This window comes from Phascolarctos cinereus, unplaced genomic scaffold, assembly GCF_003287225.1.
Source record: "Phascolarctos cinereus isolate Bilbo 61053 unplaced genomic scaffold, phaCin_HiC Scaffold_5;HRSCAF=322, whole genome shotgun sequence".
Lineage (NCBI taxonomy): Eukaryota > Metazoa > Chordata > Mammalia > Diprotodontia > Phascolarctidae > Phascolarctos > Phascolarctos cinereus.
In genome coordinates, this window is record NW_027555958.1 from 233,634,268 (window position 1) to 233,643,037 (window position 8,770).

The 8,770-nt window shown below is 40.8% G+C and overlaps 1 protein-coding gene across 6 annotated transcripts; it reads left to right on the top strand.

Moving 5' to 3' along the window:
• Positions 1 to 49: 49 nt before the first annotated feature.
• Positions 50 to 8,651, top strand: OARD1 (O-acyl-ADP-ribose deacylase 1). 6 transcript variants are annotated; one of them, XM_020999624.2, is made up of 6 exons: positions 50 to 174; positions 1,149 to 1,227; positions 1,586 to 1,730; positions 3,106 to 3,164; positions 3,495 to 3,607; positions 5,797 to 8,651. In XM_020999624.2, exons 2-6 carry the CDS (start codon positions 1,189 to 1,191, stop codon positions 5,897 to 5,899), a joined length of 459 nt encoding a protein of 152 aa, XP_020855283.1. In that variant the 5' UTR covers positions 50 to 174; positions 1,149 to 1,188; the 3' UTR covers positions 5,900 to 8,651. The 6 variants fall into 6 exon arrangements, with proteins under 6 accessions (XP_020855283.1, XP_020855282.1, XP_078011511.1 ...); XM_020999623.2 differs by having other exon boundaries at positions 51 to 174; positions 1,146 to 1,227; XM_020999625.2 differs by lacking the exon at positions 50 to 174 and adding an exon at positions 569 to 739 and having other exon boundaries at positions 1,146 to 1,227.
• Positions 8,652 to 8,770: the final 119 nt, after the last annotated feature.

Below are 8,770 nucleotides of genomic sequence, written 5' to 3' on the forward strand. Positions count from 1 at the left end.
GGTGCCCCGTTTCCGCTCCCCCGGCGGATCGTGGGAGGCCATTTTGGGTCCCTGTGGGGGCAGCCGCGAGTTTGATTTGGCTCGGTCACGAGCACCCGGGCTCAATCGGAAGCAGCTGCCTTCTGGGGCCGAGGCCTGGGTTTCCCGGCAGCTGGCCTGTTCCCGGGACCCCGGGTATGTTGGGGCCGCAGACACCCCTCCCCCGCGGCGCCCCCGGGTTAGATGGGGAGGAGGCGGGGCGTCAGTCCATCTGTCTGGGCTTGGGCCGGGCGCAGCATGAAGGGCTTTTGTCGGGCTCCCACCACGGTCCCCCGGAGGGGGAGCCAGGGAGGAGCTAGGCTGCACACTCCTCCCCTCGGGCCGGGGGGGAGGGGAAGCCGCGGGAAGAGGGCGGGGGGCCCGAGGAAAGCAAAGAACCCTACTGGAGGGGTCAAGCTGTCCCGCCCCCTGTCCCCGGGCCGAGCCCGGCTCTGGTAGAACCTTAAGCTCTTTCCGAGGCCTGGCCTACCGTTTCCCTCTCCATGTATAATGATTGGACTATATCTGAAGTTCTTAACCCGAGGTCTCTGGATAAATTTCAGGGGGTCTTTGAATTTGGATGGGGAAAAAAAAGCCAATTACGTTTTTATTTCAATATACTTGGTTCGCTTTGTAATCCTGTGCATTTAGGAACATTTTGAGAAAGGGTCCAGAGACTTCACCAGACTGCCCAGGGGCGCCTTGGCATAAACAAAAAAAGGTTAAGCAACCAGCCCTAGAAGACCTCTGAAACCTCCATCATATGTGATTGCGGAGAGGAACCAGAAGCATAGAATTGGAGCTGGAGGGGGCCTTTTTTACGCCCCTCAACTGAAGCCCAAAGAGGGGCCTTGCTCCTCCTTCGGAGTAGGGGATTTGAACGGGGTCGAATAAAGGAGGGGCCGAACTTGCCGCAAGCTAGAGGGAATGGGACAGAGGGTACTGTCGGGGAGCTGGGACGGGGTAAACTGGTGCTGCATCTCCAGTTTTTGCATTGGATTTTTTTTTCTTTGCCACTTCGGGATGAGAATAGTGAAAGAGTTTAGATGTAGTAAACAGAGAGAGCAAGGTCAGGGAATGTGTGTGCTTAACCCGAAGCAAATTGGTTTCCTTTTTCATTCTTCTAGCAGAAAAAATACTGTTAAGTCTTGGAAATAGCAGCTCCTTATCATGGCCAGCAGCCCTGATGAAGATCCAGGAGAGAACAGAGTGCGTAAAAATTGTTGACTTATTGGCAAATAAAAATCTAGAATAATTGAGGTCATAGGCATTAAGCACTGTTTTAAATTAAGCAACATAACTGAATTATCTTTTCTTAGCTCATTTACTCCAAAGAGGCTAATGCAGTCTTAGGCAAGGATCATCACTTCCATCTTATTCATGGTTCAGTTCACATTCAGCTCTTTGAATTAGTCTCTTGGGATTTTCTCTGTGAAAGATTATGCTTGATTCCAGTAAGAATAAAGTTGCTCCCTGGAAGGGGGGAAAGTGGCCAAAAGAAACAGCAAAGCATTTCTGCATATCTGTTAAACCATTTTCTCTCACTTCCCCTCCTTGTGTGTTGCAGATTGTGTATGTGAAAGGGGACCTTTTTGCATGCCCCCAAACAGACTCATTGGCCCACTGCATCAGTGAGGATTGTCGAATGGGTGCTGGGATAGCTGTTCTCTTCAAAAAGAAGTTTGGAGGGGTGCAGGAGCTCTTGAATCAACGTGAGTTTGTATAGAGTTTAGGCCTTACCTTGTGGTTTCAGTTGACTAGAAACATTAGTTAAACTACTATGGGCAAGGCTACGTCCAGAATATGATCACAAGGATGTTCTTCCTCACTAGGAACTTAGAAGATAGTCATTGACAGCCCTCCAGACTCCCATACATCCCTTTATTTTGAATACTACCGCCTTAGTTATGCTATTGTAATAGTTTTTCAATTGTATCTTCTAGTCTCTTCCTTCACTAGTTGCACGTGCAACAACTTTTAAGTAGTTCCCAGTTGCCTACCATACAAAATTTATATGTTCAAGGCTTTCTACACTCTACCCCCACTACCTTTGCATACTCTGAGTATTGTTTGGGGATACTAAGCAGCTAAATAAACTTGTTCGTAGCTATGTAACCAGCATGTGTTAGAAGCAGGACTTGAAACTAGGTGTATTGTACTCCATAGCTGGCCAGTAACTGCATGTTCTGTTCCTTTCCTGGAAAAACTCTTATTTGACAGTAGAGCTCTATTTTGTGTTCATTGAACATGCCTTGCATTTTTCTGATGCTGCATCCTTCCTCATGCCTTTGCCTGGTGAAATCCTCCTTGTCTTTCAAGGCCCAGCTCTAATCCCAGCCTTTCTGTGAAGCTTTCCTAGCCAAAAGTGATCTTTCTGTCCCTTGATCTACAGCATTTTTTTCTGTAGAACTTAGCATAACTACACTTCTGGCATGTGCATGCCAGTTTCCATAATATATCTATTATAATAAGTCTATTTAGTTTATTATTTATTATAATAAGTCTAAGTCATAACAAGTCTATTTAAACTCCTGGAGGGTGGAAGATTTTATATATATATATCATCATTGTATCACTTTATAGTGTCTAAAGTACTTAGTGCCTTGACTGTTGTAGATACTTGGCAGTTACTTGTTTAATGAATGAGTAAATGTGGCTGATAAAGGATAATGTTTTGAGAAATGAAAAATATTATACAAATATAAACATCATAGTAGGTTTTTGAACTGACAGATTTATTAGGGTTTTTTGGTCTTGTTATTTTGAAACTTGGATTTGTAAACAGTGAAAGATTAGGGTAAGGTGTGAATCAGGTATTGGCAAATTGATAACAGTGTGGGGCTAGAGTAAAGTGGATAACAGTAGAAGGGGGGGAAGGACAGGATGTTAAAGAGATTAGGAGAACACCTTGATTTTTGTTCACAGAATGTGGAAGGAATAGAATTCTACTTAGCATTCACATTTTTAGTTAGAAAGCTTTTCTAATTCATTTCTAGAAAGATAATTAATATATTAATGAACTTAAGTGTTGAGGCTTTCTTTTTTCTTCCTATATTGAATACTTGTCCTGTTTTTTTTTCCTCAAAGAAAAAAAATCTGGAGAAGTAGCGGTGCTAAAGAGAGATGAAAGATATGTATACTACCTGGTAAGAGAAAATTAGCCACTTAGTGTGCTTTTAAGGTTGACTAGAAACATGATTGCTGGTGGGCTTTTCAGAGGGGAAATTTTCTAATTGATATAATGGAAAAGTTAACATTCTGGTTAATGGAATCTTGCATATAATGATTTTGGTAAGTTTTTTAAACCACACATATAAAAAAAGACCAGCTCAGAAGAATATCATACAGACCTATTGTACCTGACAGATGACTCAGGTAAAATCAACATTTTATTGCTGGTGATTATAATATGATATTGATCTTTGACTCCATGTCATTTTGTCTAATAAGAGCCTAAATCTTCCCTTTGTGCTCAGATTACAAAGAAGAGGGCTTCTCACAAGCCAACTTATGAAAACTTGCAAAAGAGTCTAGAGGCCATGAAAACCCATTGTCTGAAAAATGGGGTGACTGACCTCTCCATGCCTAGGTAAGAAATTCAAGGGTTTGGAATTAAAATTTCATTAATTTGGGGGCATAAAGGACATTAATGTACTGTACTACCTTCACTGTTATAATGTAAATGGTCTAGTTTTCCACATAATTATGAGCTTAAATATTGATTTTCTTATTTTCAGTCTTCAAATCAGAAGTGAAAATTTGGGTTAAGTGGAAGCCATTTCCATCCCAGCTTATTCACATAATCAGAGTGTTGTTCATGATAATGGATAACTTAAAGAAGCTTTGAGACTTAGTGAAAAGGAAGCGGGCCTCAAAGCCAAGACAGCCTGGGTTTAAGTCTGACCTCTGGCACATATGCTGTCTGTGAGATACCAGGCGAGTCACTTAGCTTCTCAGTGCACTAGGCAACTCTCAAAACTATAAACTGCAGAGTTAGATGTCTATTCCCTGTCCCTGCATAATGGTGCTGAAAAAATCACTCTATCCTTACTACATGATGAAAGTGGAACAGTTTACTCAGTTTTATTAGTCAAATACCAACTTCTTACACAACATTTTAAGGCTGGAGGCTTCAACTCCTGAAGTTATATGAGCTTAAGAACCAAATCTGGGATGTTTGGACTTCTCCATGCCCTATCAAGGTCCCCCAAAGGTGTTAAGCATGTGGCATAAAAGTGGTAAAATGATCACTTCCCTTTATATGGAAAGTTGAACTGTCAGAGTTAATAACTAGAAGATAAGCCATTGTAATCTCAGTTTAGTAATTCATTGGCATCTGGAGCTTTGATTTGGTAACTGTTATGGAGCAAGTAGGGCCTATGGAGGTCACATTAGGATTCTAGTATACCGCTTCCTTTAAATTTTTTCCATCTGTTAGGAAGTGCCAATTTATTTCCCTTGCTCTTAACTTGGGAACCTGACTAGAGTAATTATCTCTTTGTTTTTTCTTCTACTAGTAGTTTGGTCTCGTTACTAAAGGGCCTGGACTGAATTAAGCCCTTAGCCCTTTTCTCCTTTTGCAGAATGGCATTGATGCCAGGTCTCTACCTGCCTCCAGGGTTGATTAGAATCAATAAAGTAGAGAAAGCCTGCCTTCAAATGAAAGGAAGGTGTCAGGGGGTATGGTTTGTAAACAAATGCATATGTCTCCTCAGGGAATAATATCCTTTTCTGACTTACCCAGCCACTTGTGCTGAAGCTGTTGACTTATAATAATATAACATTTTGGTAGTACTTTGAAGCTTTGCAGAGTGCTTTCCTCTTAACTGCTTTGTGAAGGAGGTAATAGAAGATTTTACTCATTTCATAGATGAGACTAAGGCTTAGAGCAGCAACTGCCAGAACCCAGATTTCTGACCATAAACCCAGTGTTCTTTCCCCTACACAACATTGTGGGCTGAGTATAAATTGAACTAGTAATGTTTTCAAGGCAGGAACAAGTGCCCTGCATAGATTATACAAAGAAATGTGACTTCCACAAAGATGTTACTGTATTTTAGGCCAATAAGCTTTGTACCTAAAGAGACCCTTGTCTGGGGGTGGAGAACCTACAGCCTCAAGACCATGTGTGGCCCTCTAGGTCCTCAAGTGTGGCCCTTTGACTGAATCCAAACTTCACAAAACAAATCCTTTTATTAAGGCAATTTGTCTTTGGTTTGGTCAAAGAGCAGCACTTGAGGATCTAGAGGGCCACACGTGACCTCGAGGCTGAAGTTTCCACATCCTTGCCCCCTAGTCCATGCTCCTTTCCTTTTTCTTACACCTTTGTTTGAAATCCATTGTTGTAGGAAATGTTATTTTAGAGGCCTTACACTCCCCTCACTGCCAGGCAGTTTTCATTAGAAGATATAGAGAATATCTCTTTTTCTCACCTCCCTTAATTATCCGGAGTGTGCTGTGAAAATTTTAGACTTTTCTAAAAGTTTGCTTTGAAATGGAAGATTGAGATGCAGTGTTCTACTGGGAAAAGAGCTGTAAATTACTATTCGCCTTTGGGGCTGACCAGGGCTAGCCTTAGGTGATTCATGGTAGCATGAACTGTATAATTCTTGACCTGAAACAAAGCCAATCAGTGTGAAATTAGCCACCAAGCGAAACCTTTTTCTTTCTCTATTTGCTGTGCAAAAAACCTTCATGGAAACTGGGGAGGAGGGTGTCCAGGGGACGTTCTCTGAGTGCCTCATTTCCATCCAATGAGAATGTTTTTGTTTCTTCCAGAATTGGTTGTGGTCTCGATCGGCTACAGTGGGAGAAAGTGTCTGCAATGATTGAAGAGGTGTTTGAGGGCACAGACATCAGGATTACTGTATATACTCTCTGAACAGATGGACCTTGTGGATGTGTCCATGTCTCTCATCTCACCCCCACCAAGCCCAGAGAACTGGGACAGGAGATCTTAAATTGAGCAGGGAAAAGTTTTATTTGAAGTAGTCTCTCTGTTACACCAGCCATATTCCAGTTGCCGTTGTTTGGATGGGCTTTGGAGGCTAGGGTGTTTCAGATATGTTGCTGTTTTACTATGAGAAGTTGGGTGGTCTGTTAGACGGGGAAATGCCAGGTGATAGTTAACAGATTGAACACCCCTTGGCCAGTATCATTGATTTGTTCAGCTGGCCACTAAGTGGCAGCATTGACTCTGCTTCTCTTTAAGGAGAGCACTTTCAGGGAGGATTGAAAGTTTCAATTGGCTTGGCATTTCTTTTTGTATATTTGCCCCCCCTGAAATCATGATTTGTGCACTTGTTCAGTGTTGTCTTTGTGTTGCCAGAGCCATTCTAGGACAGGTGAATTAAGGTGTTTTTAAAAAAAATTTGTATAACTGAGGTTTATGTTGTTGACAAGGGGGAGTTCTGTTGAATAAAGTGGGAAAAAAAAAGATCTTTCTCTTGAGGTTTGTAAAATGAGGTTTTGTGCTCATGGACTGTAATCTAGTCTCACTTTAGTGTAAAGCAATTGCAAAAGTTTTCAGTTACATTTAACTGTAGTGCCTTATTTCAAAGCTATTGCAAGGAACCATACTCTCACTTTCATGAGAAATTACATAACTGGAATTAATGATGAGTCAGGAGCCCTGTCCTTGAGTGATTGAGACTTGTTGTGCTTTACAGCTTTCATATCTTTGCTGTCTCTCCACATCTTCTCCAGATCATAATCTGGGAAGTAGCTTTACAATGACATGTGCAAAATTAATTTCCTCAACGTGGTGGAGTTTCTTTCCTCGTTTTTTACATATTACCAACCAGATAGATCTTCTCACCAGTGGGAGTATCATCTATGATGCTATTTGTTACTTGAAGTAAATGCTAGCTAGCTAGCTGCAGGTAGCAGATTCACCTGTAGCCCACTACCAGAAAAGACCAACACCCCTGGCTATTTAAAGGCTGATAAGAGAGAAACAAAAGCTTCCTAGATACCCCGGTCTTTGTTCCCCTCACTAACTTCATCCTGCATTACCAAACCTGTCTGTGACAAACTAAGGAAGAAGTAATTGCATCCATTTTATTTACCTCATTTTTAGACTAGCAGAACAAAGCTCATGACATTGAGAATGAGTAGCTTTATGTCAGAGCTGTGGCATTATGAAAGCTAGATGTATATGTTTTCTTTCTATATCTCTATGCAAAGGATTAGAACAGCTAGACCAGTTATTGATTTTTTTCCTATAGCGAATTCTCAACACAACGTAAGACCTCTTGAGCTACCCTTCCGAGTGGAAAAAAAAATGTGAATGTTAGAAGGGTTATGTATCTTGGTAAAGCACTTTAAAACTGCCTTTGAATGTAACTTTTGTACTTCAGACCTGTATCTGACTTATCACTTCATTCAGATAAGAAAAAGCAGTTTCAATAACTACTTAACTTTATTTGCATCTACACATAGACTTTAGGACTCACCTATGTAGTGTGTCTCCATTAGACTTTGGCCTTGAAAGCTAGACAGGCCCATGGTTGCACATAGCTGTTGTACTCAGCACTATTTAATCCAAGATTTTTCCCTGAAGTCCTACCTCCCTCATTTTTAAGGAGTTCAGGGTTGATTTGCATTTGGGAAAGTCTCATTGGTTTTTGCCATGAGATCTACATATGTTAACCATTACAGCCTGGGGATGCATGGAGTCAGAGCGGTGATGTGATAAAATGTTTGCCATTTGCAAATAGTACATGGGTCAGATTCCTTTGGCTTATCACACTTGAAGAATGGAGAAAGGAGACAGGACCTTGATTTCAAAATGAGGAATGTTATTCCTGGAAACCTGGCCAAGGTTTAGGAAACACCAAGAATTCACACATAGTTTATTTTTATAGGTTTCATATCCTGGAGAAATGGGTATTGTGACACTGATTTTTACATGTTAGCTGCTCTGCAAATGATTTAATTTCCATCTCACTGTGTGGGAATTCTGACCTTTCTAGAGTCAGAAAAGTCACCTGCTTAATCAATATGGTAATTAGGCTTTGGATTTCTTGGAGATCAAGATTTCACTTTTCTTTTGTTCTGTACCTGATCTTTGTTTTCACAGAAGGTTGAGGGAGCAAGATAATTTAATAAAATAATTGCATCCAGAAGCCAGCCTGAATATGGGGCAAAAAAAATAATAACAACTTTTCTATGGAGATGAAAGACACCAGTAGAAAAACTGTGTAAGGAGATGTTATGTTGCTGGAGCAATTGCTAATTTAAGCCTTCTATTATATTTTAGTATGAACTGATTCAGAGGCAGAGTGATATAGTGGAGACAGGGCTGACCTTAGAGTCAGAAAGACCTGGATTCAAGTCTTGCCTCTTCACAAATATTAGCTTTATGACCATAGATAATAATTCACTTAACCACACTTAGCTACTCTAATAACTATAAAATACACAAATTGCAGAGCTACCTCTGTGGAAGGAGTTTCTGCACCAGTGAAATCACAGGTTGAGAAAAAAACAAAGTTGGTTCACATCCTCAAACTTGAGTTTCTACCCTGTAATGGGCCATGTCCTGCTGTTTGTAACTCCCAGGTTTCTTGAAAACCTAGCATCCATCAGTTTGCATGAGAAATAAAAAACACAACATTATTTTCTTTTGATAATGATCACTGGTTTTCTCTTTTAAAAAAGTTTTTTAACATTACAAAACACATTGCTGGACATATTTCTAAGATTTGCACCTTGGGTCTGAAGATATTTGGTTTATGATGCAGCCTTTTGG

Excerpts from the sequence above, each read along its gene's own strand:
- OARD1 (XM_020999624.2), top strand. The coding sequence starts at position 1,189 with ATGGCCAGCAGCCCTGATGAAGATCCAGGAGAGAACAGA. Across the intron at positions 3,165-3,494 it reads AAAGATATGTATACTACCTG|ATTACAAAGAAGAGGGCTTC; the intron begins GTAAGAGAAAAT and ends CTTTGTGCTCAG. Across the intron at positions 3,608-5,796 it reads ACTGACCTCTCCATGCCTAG|AATTGGTTGTGGTCTCGATC; the intron begins GTAAGAAATTCA and ends TGTTTCTTCCAG.